This window comes from Lampris incognitus, chromosome 5 (assembly GCF_029633865.1).
Source record: "Lampris incognitus isolate fLamInc1 chromosome 5, fLamInc1.hap2, whole genome shotgun sequence".
In the NCBI taxonomy this organism is placed as follows: Eukaryota; Metazoa; Chordata; class Actinopteri; order Lampriformes; family Lampridae; genus Lampris; species Lampris incognitus.
In genome coordinates this window covers 19,316,814-19,342,521 of record NC_079215.1, presented here as the reverse complement: position 1 = coordinate 19,342,521, position 25,708 = coordinate 19,316,814, and the positions used below count along the sequence as shown (strand labels likewise).

The window sequence follows — 25,708 nt, the reverse complement described above, 5'->3', positions numbered from 1 at the left end:
CTTTTTTTAATGACAATTGTTACTATACCTCTTTGTTGTAAATGAAAGTTTTGGGCAAAAAAAAAAGGCGTACAGGAACATTAAAGGAGCTGCAAGATTTTCTGGTAAGTACTGGTTGCTCCCGACATGTGACAGCAATCTGTTCTTCATATGCCTGGGCTATGGGTTAGGGTGGCAATACAGAAGCCTTTGCCCATGGGGGGGGGGGTACATCCGAGGCAGGCTAAATTTTGCAAAAAGATACATTTAGTCTCCCAAAACCGTGTGTAAAATGTGCTATGGTGTGATGAGACCAAGGTTAAACTTTTAGGCTGTAATTCCAAAGGCATGTTTGGTGCAAAACCAACAGTTTTCATGATTAAACCTGTTTATCTATGCTAATAACCAAACTTAATTGTTCATATGTATAAATTATGTAACATTGGTACCCAAAGTTTGTTCAAATTTTAACAAAATAGCTTCACTTTGTAGTTCAACCATTTCACCTGCGGTTGTTTTGGCTTGTGAAACCTCATGCGTTGCCGTTGGGCATCACTTTGACCCCCTAGCAACTGCCGTGTGCTAATTGGTCGACAACAGTTTTGCACCGCCCTTTTCCGGTTCGACCCAGCCTCCGATTGGATAACTTGAACGTCACGCTCTCGTCATCTTCCAATGGACGTTGGCTGATGGCGTTTTTTTTTATCCTCTTGCTGCGGCCGCATTGCAACGAAGTTTTCCAGCAGCGGCGTTTCTGAAAACTGTACTTTAGTTGCACAGTGACGCCGCCGCAAATATACGTTTATCTGTTGATTTACGGTGTTAAAAGTCATCCTTTTCGCGTAAACTAAAACCATCGTCGTCTAAATGAAAATCGAAAGTCAAGCCTTCTAAATGCTCTCGTATGTTTGACCAAAGAGCCCCTCTTTATGGCCATCCAAAGGTTGGACATGGTACTCGGTTATTAGTTGACATTTTACTGCATCGTTTGACAAAACCCCTCTGCGTTTGGTCTTGTAAGTAAACTGACGGTGAAACAGATATCTGCAGCGTCACAGTACTCTGATACGACATAGTACTTTTAATAGCTGATTGTACTGCCTCGTTTCTACAAAGCCTGTGTTGCCTGTAGTACTGTTAGTATTTCGATGCTGGAAGATAGTTTAGCTTCAGGTTACCCTGACATAGTGCTTTATTAAATGTCGATAAGTTTACTTTGGTGCGTTGTTTAACAAAGCCTCTGCGTCCAGTACCGAAGAGAGAGAAAGAACTGATGCTGAATCGGTTAAGACTGTGATCTCAGACTGCCTTGACATGGTCCAGTAGCTGAATACGCTGCTTCGTTTGACAAAGCCTCCGTTCGTTCGTTTCTGTAAGTAATGTTTTTGATGGTTAATCGGATGCGAGTGTAGCTACAGATTACTTTGACATTAGAATAGTTGATTTTACTGCTTGGTGTGACAAAGCATCTGTGGCGTTAAATACAGCGAGTCATTTAAAAAAATAAATTATTTCTTTTTATTTTTTTATGGTGAATCAGACAAGACGCGGACGCTCCATCAATCTAGTTGTCATCCGTCATTAGAGTTCGAGTTCGGGTGAAATCGGACAATTTTTGTTTGGCTGTAAAAACAAAAACAAGAAAAAAGACATACTTGATTGATTCTAGAGCAAAATGCCCATTAGACGTTTCGGGGCTCACAGGTCTCTTGTATCTCAACCCCCAACTCCAAGGCTGTCTTACGGTTACTCGAAGATGAACGTTTCTAAAAGTGGTTATCGAGTCTTCTCTGCCAACTCCACCGCCGCCAGCATGGAGCTGGCCAAGAGGATCACAGAGTAAGTGCTGTTTTGAATGTCTGATGCACTCCCGGTAGTTTTGTGTGTTGGTGTTCCCTTATGCAAGCACGTTAATGTGAGCAACCCTGGACATGTCAGGTATATCCCCTGTTGCATTTTGAATTTGATCAGAATCCGTATATAAGTACATATGTATAGGATGTATCAATCTACTAACAGGCTAGGACAGTGGTTCGTAATCTGATGTCCAAACATTTAAGCCTGTCTGTCCAGCGGTCCTACAAAGTTTTATTGCATGTGGTTTGGGCTATGAATACAGGACAAATCCAGAACCCCAGTCCTTAGGTGACATCAGTATTGTTGGTTTTCTATTCTGCCATAAAGTATATGTTTACCTTCACTTGGTGTTCAGTTGTTTCCAGCCTCCACTCAGGAAATGTTTAGATATGGAACAGGTGAATGCAATGAACTAGCTGTCAGAATAAAAAACAGGTTGTACTAGTGGTACCCCAAGACTGGATTAAGAACCAGCACTTGGGCTAGGACAGTGGTTCCCAACTTTTTTCCTTGGAGCCCCCCCCCCTACTTGTTTCTAAGAAAAGCTGAGCCCCCCCCCCACCAGCCCGCATACATACCAAGAGAAAAGTGATTCATTCCAAATATTTATTTGCAAAAATTAACATCCAATTATAGTTTTTTTCCCACCTATATCTTAAATAAATGTCTAGTTTCCATCCTCAGAACATCTGTGTTGAAATGTCTCTCGTCTTGTATAAGCTTAACTTTTTTTTTCTTTTAACAACCCAGCAGAGTAGGCCTGTTGACATCTGACTCAGGCTCATTGAAACATCAACATAGTACTAGTTTCCATCTGACTCAGGCTCACTGAAACATCATATTTGTACTGTTATCACCTGACTCAGGCTCATTGAATCAACAACATATTAGTACTGTTGTAATCTGATATGACATCCACATACACATTATGTAAAGTCGTGAACACTGTTTTTTGGCAGACAGTAGGCATACATGTTATTTTGGCTCTAACAGTAACATATTTACTGAGTCTGTACCATCCTGTTCAATCATAAACTAATAACACTGTCTGGTATTTTTTTTGTGCCATCTTGTTCATTCAGAAACTAATGGCCACCTTGGGCTTGCATGCCTTTGACCAGGGATGGGATGTCCGGTGTGATGCTTGTGATAGCCAGCCTAAAGTCCTGGTGTACATCAAGTCTGTTGCGGGCTTTTGTTTTTATTGATACCAGAGCACTGAAGGCTGTCTCAGACACATACACTCACCGGCCACTTTATTAGGCACACCTGTCCAACTGCTCGTTAACGCAAATTTCTAATCGGCCAATCACATGGCAGCAACTCAATGCATTTAGGCATGTAGACATGGTCAAGACGATCTGCTGCAGTTCAAACCGAGCATCAGAATGGGGAAGAAAGGTGATTTAAGTGACTTTGAACGTGGCATGGTTGTTGGTGCCAGACGGGCTGGTCTGAGTATTTCACAAACTGCTGATCTACTGGGATTTTCACGCACAACCATCTCTAGGGTTTACAGAGAATGGTCCGAAAAAGAGAAAATATCCAGTGAGCGGCAGTTCTGTGGGCGAAAATGCCTTGTTGAAACCAGAGGTCAGAGGAGAATGGCCAGACTGGTTCGAGCTGATAGAAAGGCAACGGTAACTCAAATAACCACTCATTACAACCGAGGTATGCAGAAGAACATCTCTGAACGCACAACACGTCGAACCTTGAGGCAGATGGGCTACAGCAGCAGAAGACCACACCGGGTGCCACTCCTGTCAGCTAAGAACAGGAAACTGAGGCTACAATTCGCACAGGCTCACCAAAATTGGACAACAGAAGATTGCAAAAACGTTGCCTGGTCTGATGAGTCTCGATTTCTGCTGTGACATTCGGATGGTAGGGTCAGAATTTGGCGTCAACAACATGAAAGCATGGATCCATCCTGCCTTGTATCAACGGTTCAGGCTGGTGGTGGTGGTGTAATGGTGTGGGGGATATTTTCTTGGCACACTTTGGGCCCCTTAGTACCAATTGAGCATCGTGTCAACGCCACAGCCTACCTGAGTATTGTTGCTGACCATGGCCATCCCTTTATGACCACAGTGTTCCCATCTTCTGATGGCTACTTTCAGCAGGATAACGCGCCATGTCATAAAGCTCGAATCATCTCAGACTGGTTTCTTGAACATGACAATGAGTTCACTGTACTCAAATGGCCTCCACAGTCACCAGATCTCAATCCAATAGAGCACCTTTGGGATGTGGTGGACCGGGAGATTCGCATCATGGATGTGCAGCCAACAAATCTGCAGCAACTGCGTGATGCTATCATGTCAATATGGACCAAACTCTCTGGGGAATGTTTCCAGTACCTTGTTGAATCTATGCCACGAAGGATTAAGGCAGTTCTGAAGGCAAAAGGGGGTCCAACCCGGTACTAGCAAGGTGTACCTAATAAAGTGGCCAGTGAGTGTATGTAGTGCTGAGTGAATGGGAGAACAACCCTTGTAACTGCGTGTTTGGCCAGTCTGGGTGCAACAGCGTGTCCTTTGACTATCCAAAACTTTTTGTATCAGTTCTCCTGGAAATATTTCTTTGACACCAAGTCGGCTTGATGGTCAGCAAGCACAACACAGCTGCAGCCCCATCTCTGCAGCATGCAACAAGGTTCTCGTAGATAGTTGGATGAGAGATAGGAGTCCACAGCCATGAAAATATGCTGGCCTGTTGTTGTTGTGGTTAAATTGGCAGACATAAGAATGTCTTGTTTCAAGTCATCACCGTCAACATATTGAACATAAACTATGAGCACGGACTCGTCTGACACTGTTGCTGTTTCATCCAACTGAATGGCAAAGGGAACATTCCTAAGCTTCTCCTGCAGCTGGTTCTGACAATCTCCAGCCATTTCATCAATTCTGTCTTTGACGGTGTTGTCAGAGAGTGGGACGGTTTTCACTTTATCAACTGTGTGTGGGCCACACAGCCTCTCTACAATGTTCAGACAGGTGGGTTTGATAAGCTGCTCTCCAATAGTGTGTGGCTTTTTAGCCTTGGCAATTAATAACCAACACTCAAATGACACCTCCGTGGCTCTGTGCAAGTCACTGTCTGCTCTTTCAAATGTTTTTGTTGATGTCGGCGGATCTTCTTGATAACGCCACCTGCTTCTTCCTCTCAAAAAATTCCTGACTTTCACCAATAGTCTCTTGATGTTTTGTCTCTTGGTGTCGTTTCATTTTGCTTGGCTTCATGCTGTCATGAGCTAGTTTATCACCACACATGGCACATTCTGGCCGAGACTTGTCCCGTCCTTCCATAAAACCAAAGTCAAGTTAGCTCTCTAAATAAAACCTTACTTTCTTTCTTGACGCTGAGTCATCCGCACTTAAATGTTTCTCAGCCATGTTGTTTCATTTATTAAGTGCTGCTGCTGACTGCCGGAAAGAACCAAGACGAGCTAACATTAGCTGCTAGCTGAGGAGCTACCTGACATCACTGCCCGCTCACAGTTTGATAGTGTAGATTGATGGGTCAGAGGTGTAGCCCAACTACATTTTAGAGGGGGAGGGGGGGCAAAAATGTATCTTTTTAAATATTTTTATATACAGACTTTTGTATAAAATAAATTATCCAGTAAGTGAGCTATTGTGCTTTTATTTAACATGTGCACTTTGACAACTTCAGAGCAGAAAAGCCTCACGCACCCCCTGTGATCTTTGGCGCCCCCCCCCTCAGAGCGGACAAAACCTCGTGCACCCCTTGGGCTTTCAAGTCCCCCTCTCCCAAGGGGTGCGCGGACCCCAGTTTGGGGACCACTAGGCTAGAAGGAGCCTTTCAACTCCAGATGAACATGTTTGAACTATTGTGCATGTCTGTGTAGATTAATTTCAGTCATCCAGGTAAGTGAGATTTCAAAATGAAATACAAATCCGCACATGACCTGGACTCGAGTCACAAATTTAATTTATAGCTATTGTGATAAACAGATAAATGAAAAATAATCATTATCACCAGGGGTTCAAAGCACCTGTAACTGAAAATTGTATGGATGAAAGCAGGGAACTTCACAGGGAACCTTTATTAACAGTTGTCTGGGAAATGTGCACCATGACTGATGTAATGCAGCATGTGATGTCGGGGCATGCTTTTGGAGTAAGAGACGTTTTCAAACAGTCTTTCATTTGACGTTACTCAAATGGTGGGACATGGGTCTACAAAAAAAAACCCAAAACATGGGAAACTGAATGCTACCCATATTTGAATCCATTATCCGAGCCGCTTATCCTGCTCTCATGGTCGTGGGGATGCTGGAGCCTATCCCAGCAGTCATTGGGCGGCAGGTGGGGAGACGCCCTGGACAGGCCGCCAGGCCATCACAGGACTCACATACACACACACACACACACACACACACACACTCACACCTAGGGACAATTTAGTATGGCTGATTCACCTGACCTGCATGTCGTTGGACTGTGGGAGGACACAGGAAGAACATGCAAGCTCCACACAGAGGACGACCCCAAGGTTGGATTACCCTGAGGCTCGAACCTAGGACCTTCTTGCTGTGAGGCGACCATGCGAAGACCACCATGCCACCCCTGTATTTGAATATCTCATGTAAATAAAAAGAAAGTGGTTGTTCACGATCACCTCTTTGGTTTGGCCCACATCATAGGCGAGTGGGGGGGGGGGCAGTTTCCTCAGGCACTGCAGTCAGTCCAGCAGTTTATCACGTCCCCCACACATCAGAGCTTACCTACCCCCAGCATGCTGAATGCTTTTTGGTGCTTTGCAGAGTAGGATTTTGTTGTAGGGGCAAAAGTGAAGTTCTGATTAAATAATACTAATAGAGAATACTTTCATCACCTTGTGCACGTGGTACTGCCAATTGGACTTGTGTGAATGCTGTCAATGCCTTGCCTTCTCTTGTTAGTGTGTTATTCATTACTAATGTGTCAGATTGAAAGCAGTGAGGTGGGAAATGCTAGGCTTTGTACAGCTGTCTTCAGTGGGGCATACACCTCCATGACCCCACTCATTGTTGGTCTATGCAGGAGCCATGGCACATAAACTTCCCAGTTAAAAAGATGATCTATAGCGAAGATGGAGGTTTCTTCTTATCAATGTGATCATTCGTCAGCCACAGTTGAAGTTATATTACTTTATATCTGCACAAGGGCCGGGCATATAACCGGGGTGAGGTCATTTAGACTTGGGCGCATGGTCTTGCCTATAAGGAACCAAACTTAAAAGTGGTTCCCTCCCTTTTTCATAAAAGTTAGGCCTCGTTATCAGTCATCTTTTATTCATGGAAGCTTTTGAACTGGTGTTCTTATTTGCAAATGTAAAAACTTTTCGATTTTGTAACACTAACTCAAGGCACCACTTTGTAGAAACCCTGGGTTCTCGACTACCATGACAGGATTTTCTTTTTTTATGGGACACAATTAATGTTTTGTATCATATTTTTTGTGTTACCATGCCTCTCACTGACATGTCTTGTGTCTCTGAACACCACAAACACATTTCATCCCCGAGGATGATAACACCCTTACAATTTTTGAAAAATATTTCTTTACCTAAATTAACAATGCCAGGATATTTTGAATTTACCATGAGTTAAATACTGGTTTTAGTACGGTGTTGTTTTTTGTTTTGTTTTTTTTGTATGTGCTGCACCCAACGGATTTTTGTAAAGGCACGTTGAAGGGATACCTACACAACAAATAATTACTCAACAGCAGATAAGGAGTGTCTGTGTAATAAATGGCCCTCTCTTGGATCTAGCTGACAAGGTTGACATGACTGTTGACAGCCATTTGTGTTTCATGACTTTTTAATGCATTACAGGAGTATATTAGCTATGGGTTGAAGTTAAGATGTGCATGTTGACACTTAACCATCGCCTTCTCTGTTCTCTTTTTCAGGCTCTTGGATGTTGAGTTGGGAAAGTCAGTTGTTTATCAAGAGTCAAACAGAGGTAAAGTTGAGAAATTCCCCATAGCCTCCTCCTATGTTTCACATTGAATATGTATTTGTAGTGAAGTTAATCTGCCTACTATAAAATGTCATTATCTCTGATATCGTGCTCTCGTTTGGCTTTGCCATTGCATCTGATGTGATGGCGTGTGTTTTTGTTTTATTTTCAGAGACGAGAGTGGACGTGAAGGAGTCTGTCCGCGGTCAAGATGTCTTTATCATCCAGACCATTCCTAGGTGAGACAGATGTTACGCATGACTTGAATATTAGTTGTGCTTCTAGAAATTTGCATTAACATGCTTAGAACTTGCCTTCAACTAATCAGATTTTACATAACTGCAGTTTAATATGTTTGAAGACTGCTACATGTTAGGATCTGCCAACTGGATTTCTACATATTGGTCTGTCCTCAGCTTAATCAGACAAACTCTAGTGCACCCAAATAATTTCCCTATATTTCTCGATAGATCGTAGATATATAGATAGATCAAGAGAAAATGAATAGCTTCACTGATTTCACTTAAAAAGGAATTAGGTGGTGCTCCAGTTTCATTTGTCTTGCTGCATGCTCAATAATCCATTTAAGAAAGTCACAGAAAGTTGAATCAGTTCATCTGGACACAACGTTTATTGGGAGAAACGTTTCATCACTCATTTAAGTGACCTCTTCAGTCTAAACTGACTGCAGGTATCCCCACCCTTATAAATAATACAGTGGCATAATGACCGAAAACAATCATCGGTTCATATGTAAATTGCCGTGACCATTAACTAGACTTACCATGGCCGTGTGTACTATTCACAGAGGATTGGGGAATAGTTGTAATCACAGCATTGTAAGATGGCAACAGAAACACCGAACTGACAGTGTCCCCACCAACATAGCAGTCGGGAAAGGGTACACATCTCACATTAAACAGGCCCTGGTTAAGTGCGGTTATCCTAACCGGGCGTTTGTTAAAGTCAAGAAGACACCCAAACAGTGCACCAGCCGATCGAAAAGAGAAGGACAACAGCTGCCTAAACTTAAGCCAGTGGTGATTCCATATGTAGCGGGAGTGTCGGAAAAGTTGAAACACATATTTTCCAAACACTGCATCTCAGTTGCTTTCAAACCCCAAAACACGCTGCGCCAGAAATTGGTCCACCCCAAGGATCGGATCCCCCGGCACAAACGGAGCAATATAGTGTACGCTGTTAAGTGCTGGGAAGATTGCCATGACTTGTACATTGGGGAAACCAAACAGACGCTGGCCAAGAGGATGGGACAATGCAAGAAGAGCTAATGCGTCAGGCCAGGACTCCGCAGTATACGCCCATCTACAGGCCAGTGGCCACTCTTTCAAGGATGAGGATGTGCCCACCTTGATAGCGAGGAACACTGGTTTGAATGGAGAGTCAAAAGAGGCCATCTATGTGAAGAGGGAACGAGCATCCCTGTTGCCATCTTACAATGCTGTAATTGCAACTGTTCCCCAATCCTGTGTGAATAGTGCACATGGCCATTGTAACTCTAGGTAATGGTCACGGCAATTTGCATATGAAGCCAATAGCTGGTTTGGTTGTTATGCAACTATATTGTTTATAAGGGTGGGGATACCTGCAGTCAGTTGAGACTGAAGAGGTCACTTAGATGAGTGATGAAACGTTTCTGCTAATAAAGTTGTGTCCAGATGAACTGATTTCAACATTCTGTGATTTCCAATTGTATTTTTTTGTTTCTCAGTCGGGGCAAGTGTGGAAAAACAAATCGAGGTCACATGACAGACATATTAAATGTCTCTCCAGCTGACAGATTATAGACCACCATGTTAGATATGTTTTAATTTTCTGCATCCTTTCCACATGATGATTTCATTTTTTGCACACATTAAACAAAGCAGGTAGGAAGGTGGGTAGATGGTAAATTCATCAATTATCAACAGATGTCAGTTGTAGGCTCATTACAGGTGATGTAATTATGTAGTTTGCCATATACTTTCAAAATCTGTTTTTTTTCTTCTTCTCCCCAATTGTACTTGGCCGATTACCCTATTTTCTGAGCCGTCCCGTTCGCTGCTCCACCTCTGCTGCCGAGCCAGGGAGGGCTGCGGACTACCACATGCCTCCTCTGATACATGTGGAGTCGCCAGCCGCTTCTTTTTTCACCTGATAGTGAGGAGTTTCGCCAGGGGGACGTAGCGCGTGGGAGGATCATGCTATTCCCTCCCAGTTCCCCCTCCCCCCAGACAGGCGCCCCTACCAACCAGAGGAGGTGCTAGTGCAGCAACCAGGACACATACCCACATCTGACTTCCCACCTGCAGACATGGCCTATTGTGTTGGTAGGCTGGGGTTGGTAGGCTGGTAGGCAACAGAATAGACCGCTACACTGCTGGAACGCCCCTAAAATATAGATTTTGCAGCTGTTATTAATTCTCCTCAATGATCAATGATTTTCCCTTAATCCATGTTATAACAATATAGATGCAAATTGCATTTTAACCATATGTGAATAGGGGTGAGTTTGCTGATGACAACAAGCAAGTGAGTAGGAGAGTTCACATAGAGTGGGACACTTATCCCTGTGTGGGAGGTCTCTGGTTTCACCAGGCTATCTGTTACACCAGCCACTCATGGTCACATAGTGCAACTATTACTTGCTTACTGTAATAGTTGGATTGATATGACATCAGTAACGGGGCTGGGCGATATTGACAAAATCAAGCCTCACAATATTTTTGACTGAATCATATCGATAAAACAACGATATTTTGAGGATGACTGTCGGTGTCTTCATAAGATATTTACACGCAAGGAAATGTTAAGGAATTATCATTAGTAATGTGGGTATGATTACAGGTAGAGACATTCATTGTTTATTTCACTCAGCTAAAAAAATCGAATAAGTTGAGAAAATTGTATTACTTTCAATGCAGCCTTTAAGACCAGGGAATGACAACATTTGTTTTATTACCATAACCAAAATTCCACACCATATCTAAACTTATATCACCATATCAATATTTTATTGATGTACACTGATCAGCCAAAACATTAAAACCACTGACAGGTAAGTGAATAACATTATCTTGTTAAAATGGCACCTGTGAAGGGGTGGGATATATTAGGCAGCAAGTGAACAGTCAGCTCTTGAAGTTGACGTGTTGGAAACAGAAAAATTGGGAAAGCGTAAGGATCTGAGTGACTTTGACGAGGGCCAAATTGTGATGGATAGACGACTGGGTCAGAACATCTCCAAAACGGCAGGTATTGTGGGGTGTTCCCGGTATGCAGTGGTCAGTACCTACCAAAAGTGGTCCAAGAACGGACAATCGGCGACAGGGTCATGGGCGATCAAGGCTCATTGATGCGCATGGGGAGCGAAGGGTAGCCCATCTGGTCCAATCTGCTGTAGCTCAAATTGCTGAAAAGGTTAATGCTGGCTATGATAGACAGGTGTCAGAACACACAGTGTATCGCAGCTTGCTGCATATGGGGCTGTGTAGTCGCAGACTGGTCAAGAGTGTCCATGATGACCCTTGTCCACCGCTGAAAGTGCCTACGATGGAAGAAAATGCCCTGGTCTGATGAATCACATTTTCTTTAACGTCATGTGGATGGCCCGGTGTGTGTGCGTCATTTATCTGGGGGTAGAGATGGCACCAGGATGCACTATGGGAAGAAGGCAAGCCAGCGGAGGCAGTGTGATGCTCTGGGCAATGCTCTGCTGGGAAGCTTTGGGTCCTGGCATTCATGTGGATGGTACTTTGATGTGTACCACCTACCAAAATGTCGTTGCAGACCAGATACACCCCTTCATGGCAACAGTATTCCCTGATGGCAGTGGGCTCTTTCAGCAGGATAATGTGCCCTGCCACACTGCAAAAATTGTTCAGGAATGCTTTGAGGAACACAGTAAAGAGTTCAAGGTGTTGCCTTGGTCTGCAAATTCCCCAGATCTCAATTCAATCGAGCATCTGTGGGATGTGTTGGAAAAACAAGTCCAATCCATGGAGGCCCCACCTCGCAACTTGCAGGACTTAAAGGATCTGCTGTTTTGGTGCCAGATAGCAGAGGACACCTTTGGGGGGTCTTGTGGAGTCCATGCCTTGACGGGTCACAGGTGTTTTGGCATCATGAGGGGGACCTACACAATATTAGGCAGATGATTTTAATGTTTTGGCTGATTGGTGTATTGCCCAAATCTAATCAATATCAACATTTTACCAATATGTTAAAATATTATTGCTTGACTGCCACGTAATGGAAAACATTAACTGGTTGTAGTTTGACATCAGCCATCATTGTATATTCATGCCGAATGAAATGTTTTTCCTTTCATGTGAGAAGGTTGATTTGGAGAATATCCAAGTCTCTGACAGTGCTTGGCTTGGCTATGCAGTCTTGATCAGTTATTTTAAATCACCTAGTAGCAGTTTAAGTTTTGTGTTTCTGTTTGTAGGGTTGAGGAGAGTGACTGTTTATTTACATCCAGTGTGTAGTAAGTGCTTACTAGTGGCTCATCCCCAATAAAACAGTGATGCCTCTCTTAAAGCTGCATGAAGGAATATTTTCATGATAAAATATTACCTTTTAATTGCTGTTAGGTTTGAAACAAGCCCTAATGAAAATAGTAAAAAAAAAAAACTTTGCTACTGAATTTGCCTATTTGTCAGTTGATCTACGATTGGTTTCTTGAGTCATTCAAGTGACATGAAACTGAATTTTGGGAATCGCAGTCAACTAAAACAGCATGCCGCTTCGTCTACCGCCACTGGCCAGAAATTCCCTTGTGCAGCTTTAATGTGCTAGGGCCCAGACACACCAAACCGACTAGCAGCGACAAAGGCCGACTGCTGCGTTGCCTCATGTCGCCTGCCATTTGGGCCAAAAAGTAGCACTCGAACAAGCCGCAAAGACAACAGCCGACGGGCAACTAACATATACGTTCTGCACTGATTCGCTACGCTGAACAGCCAATCAGAGTGATCTCTCTCACCGACGGGCTCCGCTGATTCAACATGCTGAATCGGCCGAAAAGCTGCCAACAGGGGTCCGACTAGTGCCAACGGTGTGGGACACACCGCAAAAACTAGGGTCACAGGCCGCTCTGATGGCTGAGCGGAATAAACTGCTGTTCTTGCAATCCACTCGTCATGTGGCTGGGAGGTTCGTATCCCAGACTCGCCGTAACCGGTCATTGCCAGAGCGTCCACGGGATAAGGCATTCATCAGGCCACCCTTACCCGAGGGATAGTGGGTGTAGATCGGTGTAGTGTTCGGGGACTCGTTGTTCTCCAGCGACCCCTCTGGCCCATCCGGGCACCTGCAGCCAAGCAACTGAAAGCATTCTCCCTACGTCTCCTTCACAGCCTGATGGTAATGCAATCCATGCGAGGCTTCAGTATGTAAAATAGCGAGAGCAGCCGACACGAGTTTGAAGGAAGCTGTTGTTACGACTATCTCCTTCCTGTGGAAACGTGCGCCAGGGGAGTTATTCGACAAGAGTTCCGGCCATATGCCATTGGGTTAATTGGGTCGGATGAGGGGAAAAATTAGAAATAAATTTAGGGAAAAAACTAGGGTCACAGATGCTTACTGATGGCCCAACATTGGCCGATGGCCGACCGTCGTCCTGGTGTGTCAGTACCCTTACAGTAGCTGTCCACATGTTAATGAATAGTTGCTAACAATTTGGGGGATGGGAGTTCTCTTAGCGGGCGACACGGTGGCGCAGTGGTTAGCGCAGTCGCCTCACAGCAAGAAGGTTCTGGGTTCGAGCCACGGGGTAGTCAAACCTTGGGGGTCGTCCGGGGTCGTCCTCTGTGCGGAGTTTGCATGTTATCCCCATGTTTGCGTGGGTTTCATGCGGGAGCTCCGGTTTCCTCACACAGTCCAAAGACATGTAGGTCAGGTGAATCGGCCATACAAAGTTGCCCCTAGGTATGAGTGTGTGTGTTTGTGTGTGTGTGTGTGTGTGTGTGTGTGTGTGTGTGTGTGTGTGTGTGTGTGTGTGTGTGTGTGTGTGTGTGTGTGTGTGTGTGTGTGTGTGTGTGTGTGTGTGTGTGTGTGTGTGTGTGTGTGTGAGTGAGTGAGTGAGTGAGAGAGATGGCCTGGCGGCCTGTCCAGGGTATCTCCCCGCCTGTCGCCCAATGACTGCTGGGATAGGCTCCAGCATCCCTGAGAGCAGGGTAAAGCGGTTTGGATAATGGATGGAGTTCTCATAGACACACACTTTGTCATGCACAATTATTTTTGTAGTTGCTACAAGTATGATTATGAACCAGTTGTCATGTATGTCCTCTGCATCAACTTGTTTTAAGTATTTTCAGTTGTTTTTTTCTAAGGTCTTGGCCTCAGCAAATGGATGTCTTAACCTCTTGGTGAACACAAAGCTCTGCTCTAGCATGTTCCAAATCACAACATCGCATTGAGACACTTTGACTTCCTGGTTTGATCTCTTTGTTGTGATATAGAGATGTTAACACGGCCATCATGGAGCTGCTGGTTATGGCATATGCCCTGAAGACCTCCTGTGCAAAGAACATCATAGGAGTCATCCCCTACTTCCCTTACAGCAAGCAGTGCAAGATGAGGAAGAGGGGCTCCATAGTCTGCAAGCTGCTGGCTGCCATGCTGGCTAAAGCTGGTAAGGGATGCACATTTTGATTCACTTTAAAGCTGCCCCACTCTACATTTATTAAAATGGGAACCAATGGGGGTGTTTTCAAGCGTGCACAGCATGAGGTGGGTGGAGGGTCACCCAGTTAGCTTTTGTAGCCCCTGCTAAAAAGAGAGACACATGCAGATCATCATGACAGTTTCTCTACTTTTTCTACTCTGGTTTCAATTTGCCTGTGTGGAACGTGATGAGCTCCTCAGCCAGCTTATTGCATAACCATGTTTTGCCACAAACAGAATTTGAGCTGTTGCCTCAGATCAACCCATTCAGAGGGGCAACATCAATTCTTTTTTTTGTTCCTTTCAAATTGTTAATGTGCCATTCATGACCAAAGGTAAAAGTTTTCAACATTGTTGTCATATTCCAACAACTTGATAACATAGAAAAATCTTAACTGAGTGTTTAATCACTATTAAATAACTCTGTGGGCTGTGTCACAAACTGCCTTATTAAAAGAATGGGTATAGTAGTGCGTAATAGGTTGAACCACTCTTCTTCTTGAAACATTGAGTATTTAATATACATTTGTATGGTATACAGCCTACTGAACACTTCCATATGACCAGTCCAGTGATTTACTTTTTGATATATTCCGTAATAAGGAATGCCTTGTATTTTGGCCAGTTAATGTTGATTATTTCCTTCTTTCAGGTCTAACTCACATCATCACCATGGACCTCCACCAGAAGGAGATCCAGGGCTTCTTCAGCTTTCCTGTAGACAACCTGAGGGCCTCGCCCTTCCTCATCCAGTACATCCAGGAGGAGGTAGATCTACTAAACACACTTACATCACATTTAAACTCAGTGCTAGTGGTGCTAATGATAGAATATGCAAAATATGTGGTGCTATACTCTGCTTTCTGCAAGTGTACTTTCAAATTGTATTCAAGCAACACAAACTCTTTATTTTCTGTTCCCCCCAAACTTCAGTTTAGATGGGGGCCAATTTGTAGCTTTTGAATAAATGAAAGTGTAACTATTCATCATATCGAATAACACCATTCCTAAAATCTGACCAAAAGGTCAAAGGTCAGGACTATATTCCAGAACTGAAAGGGATTACATCTCTGTCCCCAGATCCCAGACTACAGGAATGCTATAATTGTTGCAAAGTCTCCATCAGCTGCTAAGAGGTAACAGCGAGCCTGGGCATGCAGGATTTCCCAGTGTTCCCATCCTCGGGATCAATACTCAGTCATATATAGTTCTAGCTCATGTGCTATTTTTTAGTTTTTTACATATGTGCGCTTGTAAAAAGTGTGTGTGTGTGTGTGTGTGTGTGTGTGTGTGTGTGTGTGTGTGTGTGCTTGCTCGCTTGCTTCAGGGCCCAGTCCTATGCTGAGAGGCTAAGGCTAGGACTAGCTGTGATCCATGGAGAGGCCCAGCATTCAGAGTCAGACATGGCCGACGGTAGACACTCACCCCCATCTGGCCGCCCCATCACAGGACACACTGGTCTTGAGCTACCATGTAAGACAGATACATGTACATATGCACACATACACAGTCTGTCTCGCTTTCTCTCTCTCTCTGTATCAGGGGTGGGCAATCTTATCCAGAAAGTGCCGGTGTGGTTGCAGGTTTTTGTTCCAACCAAGCAGTTACACACCTGATCCCACGAATCAACCAGAAGAGTCTTTGCTGAGGAGCTTGATTAGGAGACACAGGTGTGTAACTGCTTGGTTGGAACAAAAACCTGCACCCACACTGGCACTTTCTGGATAAGATTGTCCACCCCTGCTCTATATAGTATATGTCCCTCCTTCCTCACATTGCCTCCTGTTTACATCACACTCTGTACAAACTCTCCATTTCCTTATATTCCATGCTGTTCTATGATACTACTAAACCTTTCATTTACCAAGCCTCCAAATCTTTGTGCCTCATTTATGTTCTTCTCTTCATCAGTCCTCTTCTGAGAGACCACGGTTATGACTTGGTAGGGTTGCTGTCAATATTGCTGTACACTCACTGAACACTTTATTAGGAACACTATACTAATGGTGGGTAGGAACTTCCTTTGCTCTCAAAACGGCCTCAGTTCTTCATGGCATGGATTCCACAAGATGTTGGAAACTTCCTTTGAGATTCTGGTCAATGTTGACATGATAGCATCATGCAATTTCTGCAGATTAGTTAGCTGCACATTCATGCTGTGGATCTCCTGTTCTACCACATCCCAAAGGTGTTCCATTGGATGCAAATCTGGTGACTGGGAAGGCCATTGAAGAACACTGAACTCATTGTCATTTTCATGAAACCAGTTTGAGACGACTTTTGCTTCGTGACATAGTGCATTATCATGCTCGAAGAAGCCATTAGAAGATGGGTAAATTGTGGCCGTGAAGGTATGCACATGGTCAGCAACAACAAATAGGCTGTGGCATTCAAGCGATGGTTGTTTAATATTAACGGGCCCAAATTGTGCCAAGAAAACGGAAAACATTCACCACACCATTACACCACTGCCATCAGCCTGGACTGTTGATACAGTGCAGGTCGGGTCCATGGTTTCATGCTGTTGGCGCCAAATTCTGACCATACCATCTGTGTGCCTGAGAAAAAAAATCGAGATTCATCAGATCAGGCTATGTTTTTCCAGCCTTCAACTGTCCAGTTTTGGTGAGCCTCTGCCCACTGCAGCCTCAGCTTTCTGTTCATGGTTGATAGAAGTGGAACATGACGTGGTCTTCTGCTGTTGTAGCCCATCTGCCTGAAGGATTGGCATGTTCTGGGTTTTGAGATGTTTTTCTGCTTGCAGTTGTACAGAGGGTCTATCTGAGTTACTGTACCCTTTCTGTCAGCTCAAACCAGTCATTCTCTGTTGATCTCTCTCATCGACAAGGTGTTTCCATCCACAGTACTGCCTCTCACTGGATTTTGTTTGTTTTTCATGCCATTCTGAGTAAACTCTAGAGACTGTTATGTGTGAAAATCCCAGGAGATTAGCAGTCACGGAAATACTCAAACCAGCCTATCTGACACCAACAATCATGGCAACGGTCAAAATCACTGAGATCACATTTTTCCCCCATTGTGATGATTGATGTGAACATTAACAGAGGCTCTGACATGTATTGGTATGATCTTATGCATTGCATTGCTGCCGCATGATTGACTGGTTAGATAGTTGCATGAATATGTAGGTGTACAGATGTTCCTCGTCAAGTGCTCAGTGAGTGTATATGTGCCTGTTTAGCAAAAGGTCCTGCTTTATTAAACGGTGAAACAAAGAGACAGGTGGAGTGAATCTGTGGCAAAATGTTTGCCATATGTAATTTGATGTAATTTGCCATATGCTTGGCAAACTACATCAGGAGCGTGTGCGCGTTCACATGCATGCATGTGTGGTTTTATTTCTTGTTTTGAAGTCAGAACTCCTCAGGATGAAAGGAGAGGATAATCCTAGAGAAGAGATTTTGATTTTCCAGTTTGGTTGCAGGGTAAGCTGAGTTTCAGTAATACAGTCTTGTGGAAGATTTAGATAGATTGAGACTTCTGAATTCTTGTATTTGTATGAGAATTTTACAAAAGTCTGCCATCTAGTGTTGATATAAAATGGTATGGTTCCAGCACAACAAAGATACACAAACACAGTTCTCATTCATTTACTCTTCCCCCCCTTTTTTTTCTCCCCCCAATTGTATCTGGCCAATTACCCCACTCTTCCGAGCTGTCCCGGTCACTGCTGCACCCTCTCTGTTGATCCAGGGGGGGGGGGGGTCTGCAGACTACCACATGCCTCTCCTGATACACGTGGAGTCGCCAGCCACTTCTTTTTACCTGACAGTGAGGAGTTTCACCAGGGGAATGTAGCACATGGGAGGATCACGCTACCCCCCCCCCCCAAACAGGTGCCCCGACCAACCAGAGGAGGCGCTCTTGCAGCGACCAGGACACACACCTATATCTGGTGTCCCACCCGCAGACACAGCCAATTGTGTCAGTGGGGACACCCGACCAATTGTGTCAATGGGGACGCCCGAACTGGCGATCCCCGTGTTGGTAGGCAACGGATTAGACTGCTACGCTACCCAGATGCCCATTAATTTACTCTTGGAGATTTTTCATTCATACTTGAATTGTGACCAACAGGACATTTTGTGTGGATCCTGAACACATCTTAAAAGTTGCATTCAGGCATTCTCAAAAGCTGCTGCTGCCTAACTCGCCAACTTAAGTGGTGGCTAATATTGCCAACTGGTTACTGGTAGACACTGTCATGTCTTTCGGTTTTACTTGTAGAGTCTTCCCTTTAAGCCCATTTACAAGGGCTTAAAGGGAGGGCAGATCAACCACTGACTTCCTGAGGGAATTCAAACGACCAGCCAAAGACATGAGTTAGGGCCTAAGTACTCTTGATGCTGAGCTTGCAGTATTGCATAAATACACACGCACGCACGCACGCACGCACGCACGCACGCACGCACGCACACACACACACACACACACACACACACACACACACACACACACACACACACACACACACACACAAACAAACTCTCTCTTTTCCCAGTATGTATTAGGCAAGCATATCCCAGCCCTTCACCTAGACATTGCCGCAGCCAGCTGTGAAATACTGCACACAACAACAAGTGTCCCTCCCCATTTTTTCCTCTGGCTTGGATTTCTTTCTTTCTTCAGTGACTGTGCTCTTTGGTGCTTCATTTCTCACCCATTCCCACTTTTCCTTTCTTTATTGGGTTGGTAATTGTTGTTTTAATGTCTTCATCTTAGAAATGGGAAGCAAATACAACTCTTCCACCCAAACTGTACTTTCATAACACCATGGCTTCACAACTCCCCCATCAAAAAGATGGAAGACTGAAATTAATCACGTAATGAAATGCTAAAGTTAATTGCATGTTTTATGTATGATCTCATATTTTTAAGTTCTACTTCATTGCACAGCTTAACTAGTTATTGTGTGTTCTGTGTAATGGATACGTCTTACTCCGGTTTTGCTGGTAAGTCTAACTGTATCGTCTTATATTCTGTACCATTCTTAACACAGGCAGCAGGCATCAGACACCATTCCCTGGCATAGAGCTCCCAAGTACGACTGCAACGCTCCCAACTCCTTTTCTCTGCCCCCTTGTTTGGTCATTAATTTCTCACTGCATGGAATGATGGTCAGAATAAGTTACTGAGGGCTTCCGATTCAATTTGCATCTGGAAATCGCAACCATCTGAATCCAAATTCTGCTTAAAAAAAAGTTGTCTTTCCCTCGTCTGCTCTGATGTCTGTGATTGTTTCAGCGGCTGTTTAATGTAACGTTGTGGCCTGTCAGTTTATTTTAAAATTGCTGTTTTCGCTCGAGAAGGAGTTATAAAGTAGGGAATGTTTGGACACCTACTGAAACGTATTAGTGTACATCAGAGGGCCAAAATCTGGTCCACTACACTGCACATGTAGGTCAACCAAAATACAGTGACCTTGTCTACTCATTTTCCTATGAGCCACGTCTTTAAAGCTGCTATGTATAGAATTTCAGCGAAAGCCATACAGAAGAGACTTTTCCACAAACATGGCCAAAGTTCTTCTGATTCATCTTAATAGGGTAAAGATCAGTTGCCCCCGTTGCCCGCAATGCTAAAAAAGGTGACTTTCAGTGGCCTTTGATTTGGCATGTGATCGCTTATTTTGTGTTTCTCCATAACATATAACACAATACAGGTGTTGTCGTTTCTTTTGTTGCCCTTTTATGATGAAGTGGAAGTATCTCGGCCATGTTTGTGAAAAAGGTCTTTTAATCAATGCCGTCTGTGATTTTCTCATTTATCTACAGATGCTTCTCTGCGATCACAAGATATTCGAGGATGATGTAATCTCAAATTCTACACAATGCAGCTTTAAACTTAAAGTTAGCGGACGAATGATAAGGAGTCATTTAGTCATGTAGTTAAGGCATTTCTCACACTTAGGGCATCATTTTGGTCAGATTATTAAGGGATTCCTTGCGTATCTTCCCCATTCCCCTAAATATTTTTTTTCCACCTAAGTGCCCTGTGATGGCCTGGCGGCCTGTCCAGGGTGTCTCCCCGCCTGCCGCCCAGTGACTGCTGGGATAGGCTCCAGCATCCCTGTGACCCTGACAGCAGGATAAGCGGTTTGGATAATGAATGGATGGATGGAAGTACTATGTTTTGTTCTCATGAGGTTTTTCCTCCTGAGCTGGAAAATAGATCTATTGGTCAGATTGACTTTGCAATTGTCATGTTTCTTAGTTGATTATTTGAGTGAGTTTACATCTCATAAGAGGGTATATATGTATTTGAAAACAGTCAAATTTGTCTGAAAAGGTAGTGAAAGCTATTGAACCTTTTGTGTTCTACTTCCGCCCATCCAACATAAAGACTGAATGTTAAGGTTTGGCCTTAAAAGCTGCTACAAGTCAACAAGTGATTTTAACTTTTCGTGGCTGAGAGAGAGTGTGTTGCTGGTTTGGTGAGGGAAAGAAAAATACTTGACATCGTTTCTGGAAAAAAGGACCTGCACTGTTTGGTGTTTTGACGCGTTCGGCACATTTGATCATAAGATGAAATTGCAGGCAATTGACTGTCTGTCAACTGTTGGAAGCCCTCAGTGACATTTTACTTTCAGCTGAAATGATTTTGTTCTTGTATGATTGAAACTCCCAAAACCAGAGGAATGAGAAATATGAGGCCTAATCGATCTGATGAGTTGGCTCCTCTGTCAGATGTAGCTAAAATTTACTTAGAATAACCGATGAGGCCGTCGAATTTGCAGAGAGAGAGAGAGAGAGTGTGTGAGAGAGAGAGAGAGATTGTGTGTTTACAATCTTTGGCAAAAAGCTGGTACACTTTACTGTAATGCTAGAAAAGCGCTATATAAAATGTAACTTGATTGATTGATTGACTTTGATTCACCTAAACAGATGAAAATACGACATTGATATTAAATGTAAGTGGGTAGGTTACAGATTAACGGTAAAAAAAAACATGATATTGGTTGTGCAGACATCTATTGAGGTTTTACTTTTATGCCTTTTATTGGGGGTGCTTTCAGAATGAATTATGAACCTGTATGTTGGGCACTGTTGATACTCATGTTTTTCCCCATTTACATCCCACTGCTTGATCACTTTCTCTGTCAAATTATCAGCTAAAACTGCAGGCTTGGCCACAGTGTGATTCTAGTTGCTCAGTATATGTATATTCCACTTTTAAAGACTCCATCTTTTTTTTTTTCTTCCTTTGGGACCCAGAAACCCATTATCTCCTGACTAAGAATCTTATAAGCAGTGCTGGCGCACCCATTACTCTCATCATGTCATGCTGCTGCCTGACGCCGTGCATCCACCCCAGGCTGGTGTAGTAAACATGTAATAGATACACTGCATCACTCTGTGTTCCCTGACATTATATTAAACATGTATTTCATTAGCTGGCATGAGGAAATACACCTGTCTGTTTTGAAAACAAAATGTCTAAGACCCAGAAAGTGTAACTTGGAAATCTTTGCCGTCACATTCCCCATTGGAGAGATTGGTGCTTGGGGGTCCCAAACGGAGCCAACACTGCCTGTATAGAGCTCTAAAATGTCCAGAGAGCTAGTTGGATGGGCTGTGATGGATTTGAAATGACCATGAAATTGGCTCACTGCTGTTTTGGGAGAAGGTTTTTGGCAAAGCAGAGGCTTAAGTGCGCCATTTCCGTCAATGAAAATGTGATTTGTAGTCTGGGGTTGACGTCACTTGAAATCCTTTCAAGGGCTTTTCTCATTTGTTTTAGCCTACCTAGAATTAAAATTTGGAAAATTAACATAATTGGGAGGCAAGATGATTATTTTGTAAGTAATTAATTACGTGACAGTAGTTCTCCATTACAAATGACAATTGGAACTAATTGCAAACAGTGATTTGACCCTGATTTAGTGTCTATTAAGAGGATCAGCTCTTTGTGGATCCCTCCATTTACTAGCTAACCAAAACTGGCAATATCAAGTCTTAGATTAAAACTGCAAGGATGACAAATCCATCAACCTCAGAATTCATCCCACTGATTTCCGTTTCGTTCTCATTACCTCAAACAAACTTGGGATCAAGTTTTTTTGAGGCTTAAGTCTGGATTGGTGCTGTGGAAACTAGATGGTTATGAAAGTATGGCTGCCTTGCATGATGTTTGCAGGTTTTTAACCGAATCTCCTTTTTTTTTTTGTTTAAATATATGAAAACTTGATTCAAGTTTCCTCTCCTGATCCCCGAGTCGCTGGATGTAGGTCATTTTGAAACTAACGGTCCTCTTGATGTTTTAGTAATGATGGCGAAGGAGAAGCCGCCCATCACTGTTGTTGGGGACGTAGGAGGCAGGATTGCCATCATTGTTGTAAGACTTTTATTCTTTTATGTGACTTACTTTACAAACATTAGAAAACGAGTGATTTGGGATAACTTTGTTTTTTTGACTTGGGTATTTGTGAAAAAAAATCTAAGTGCAACGCACGTATCAAAAAGGACATTTATTTGCTTATAAATCTTAAGGATTGTATCTAACATTGATGAAAACACATGTTAAATTTTTTTTGGGGGGGGGGGGAATGGTGGAGCCAGTCTGTTTTGATTGTGGTGCTATGGGCTCACTTGGGCACATGTGGACTAGCTAACAAAACTAGCGATAAATCTCAGTCTCTCCTGCATGCCTGTTCATAGTTTAAGGTTTATGAATATAAAGTTCAGCTTGGCATGCTAACACAAATATAAAAAAATTGGTGATTGAGAAATACTTCTGAAAAACATCACGTTTTTTTGAGAACTAGGGGCACAACAAATAAGTAATGAAACCGTAGCTGTTTTCTAGTGGTCAGCCAGTGCATCGATACGATATGGTCGGATCCCTGACTGTTTGCTTTGTGGCTGCCATTTTAGGACGACATTATAGATGATGTGGAGGACTTCGTTGCAGCGGCGGAGATCCTGAAAGAGAGAGGAGCCTATAAGATCTATGTCATGGCCACCCACGGCCTGCTGTCTGCTGAGGCACCGCGACTGATCGAGGAATCTGCCATTGACGAGGTATTTGGTGTGATGCAACGTCCCACGTCGGATGTGAACTAAAATTCATATCGCGACATTTCTTTCTGTATAGATGTGATACGAGGATATTGAAGAAAAAACTTCTGAATTCACTCCTTAAAATAATGGATGACAAAAGATTTATTTCAACCTTAAATGACGAGAAGGTACACATAAGCATTTTTAATCATGTATTTTTTTCTAAGGTGAAATGCTGAAACGGTACAAAATAAAGTATATGAATTGAATAAAGTATATAAAATTGAAGAATAAAGTATATAAAATTGAAAAATAAAATATTTCAAATACTCAGGAGGGAAAGAAAAATTAAACTTTTACTGATGGATGGGAAGTAGGGGTGGGACGATACTGGATCGAATTCCGAATCATTCGATAGGGTCTTCGCGGTTCGAGACACTCCCCATTTCACGAGATCGTGTGTTATTAACACTAGAACGATCGGGATTTCACTCCTACCTAAAACGACCATGGGCGGTCAAAATGAACGCCGGTTTTTAAACTCCATATTCTGTCAAGATAAATACCCACTTGATCTGTTAATGAATTGCATAAGTTAGTATTTCTGTTAGGAAACGACTGACACCAAAATTAACATTTTAACAACTTTAATACTGTAGTGAATTCAGGGGGCAGCAGGGAATCCAACACAGCCGGGATGCGAACCCGGGTCTCCCGCACCACGGGCGACTACATTAACTGGTAGACTAAAGGGTCCAACCTGTACACATCCATGATCATTACAATGCTATTTTTCAAACAATTTAAAATCGCTGCAGTCCAACACCTGTAGATACTGCAACGCCTCGGTGGTAGTCATGGTGCGTCTGAAACAGCGGCTGTACCCAGACAAGTTGGAAATAATACTCGAAAAACAAAATGGAAAACACATATTGCTAATCTAACAAACATAACAAGGCCTATAAAACGTGAAATGTAAAAAAAGAACTGAACGTTGCGAAGGAAATGACGCGAATAACACACGTCGTAAATAGTGACATGACGCACACGATGGCGCGCAAATTACACGGCAGTCATTTTGACCGCTCATGGTCATTATAGGTAGATCTTATCTCTTTTTTTGTGCTATTGATCTAAAACTAATTTTAATGCAAATATATGCAATTTTAGGAGTGTTCGGGGAGCAGCAGGTCTGTATCTTTCTTTTTTTTCAAAGTTGTTAAACTTTGAAAATCCAAAACGGTCAAAATGACCACCTATGTTGTTCTAGTAGTTTTTAAAGTTTTAAAGTATACAATTGTGTTACACAACAAGAAAAGATCACACAAAATTTTGATAGATTGTATCGTATTGAATCGAAATCGTGAGTCCGGAATCGTGAGATTTGTGAATCGTCCCACCCCTAACTGGAAGTGGTCTATTCCATTGCCTACCAACACGGGGATCGGCGGTTTGAATCCCCGTGTTACCTCTGGCTTGGTCGGGCATCCCTACAAACACAATTGGCTATGTCTGCAGGCGGGAAGCCGTATGTGGGTATGTGTCCTGGTCGCTGCACTAGCTCCTCCTCTGGTCGGTTGGGGTGCCTGTTCAGGGGGGAGGGGGAACTGGGCGGGAATAGCGTGATCCTCCCATGCGCTACATCCCCCTGGTGAAACGCCTCACTGTCAGGTGAGAAGAAGCGGCTGGCGACTCCACAAGTATCGGAGGAGGCATGTGGTAGTCTGCAGCCCTCCTGGATTGGCAGAGGGGGTGGAGCAGCGACCGGGACAGCTCGGAAGAGTCGGGTAATTGGCCGGGTGCAACTGGGGACGAAAAGGGGGGGAAATCCCAAAAAAAAGAAACAGCACAACATATATTAACTGAAGACAGTATAAAATGGAAAAATAAAATATTTCAGATATTCAGGAGGCAAAGAAAATTTAAACTCTTACTGATGGATGGGAAGTAAACATTTATTCTCCAATATGTTAGCAGTGAATCTCTTTTACATCATAACTCATTATAATTAATTCAAAACCATTGCAAAATTGAACCTTATCAAGAAGGGTTGGTCTATAGCAAATGACCTACAATTGCCGAAAGCCATATTAAGCAAAGTAGGCAGTTTGACGTTGTTCATTAAAATTATTATTATTATTATTATTATTATTATTATTATTATTATTTAAAAAAAAAATATTTCTAGTTTTTCCCCTTATCCCACCCGATTAAC

General features: G+C 43.2%; 1 protein-coding gene across 3 annotated transcripts in view; it reads left to right on the top strand.

The window, feature by feature from the left end:
- The first annotated feature begins 704 nt into the window (after window positions 1-704).
- LOC130112575 (phosphoribosyl pyrophosphate synthase-associated protein 1-like) overlaps window positions 705-25,708 on the top strand; it is a 28,275-nt gene continuing 3,271 nt past the window's right edge. Inside the window, exons 1-11 of one of the 3 annotated variants that reach the window (XM_056280004.1) lie at window positions 705-995; window positions 1,217-1,818; window positions 7,758-7,810; window positions 7,980-8,046; window positions 14,269-14,441; window positions 15,126-15,241; window positions 15,554-15,609; window positions 15,801-15,946; window positions 19,494-19,535; window positions 22,758-22,828; window positions 23,368-23,514. In XM_056280004.1, the coding sequence (XP_056135979.1) occupies window positions 1,655-1,818; window positions 7,758-7,810; window positions 7,980-8,046; window positions 14,269-14,441; window positions 15,126-15,241; window positions 15,554-15,609; window positions 15,801-15,946; window positions 19,494-19,535; window positions 22,758-22,828; window positions 23,368-23,514 (1,035 nt within the window). In that variant the 5' untranslated portion in view covers window positions 705-995; window positions 1,217-1,654. Of the gene's footprint in view, window positions 1,819-7,757; window positions 7,811-7,979; window positions 8,047-14,268; window positions 14,442-15,125; window positions 15,242-15,553; window positions 15,610-15,800; window positions 15,947-19,493; window positions 19,536-22,757; window positions 22,829-23,367; window positions 23,515-25,708 lie in introns of all 3 variants that reach the window. The other 2 variants (XM_056280006.1, XM_056280005.1) reach the window with 2 other exon arrangements.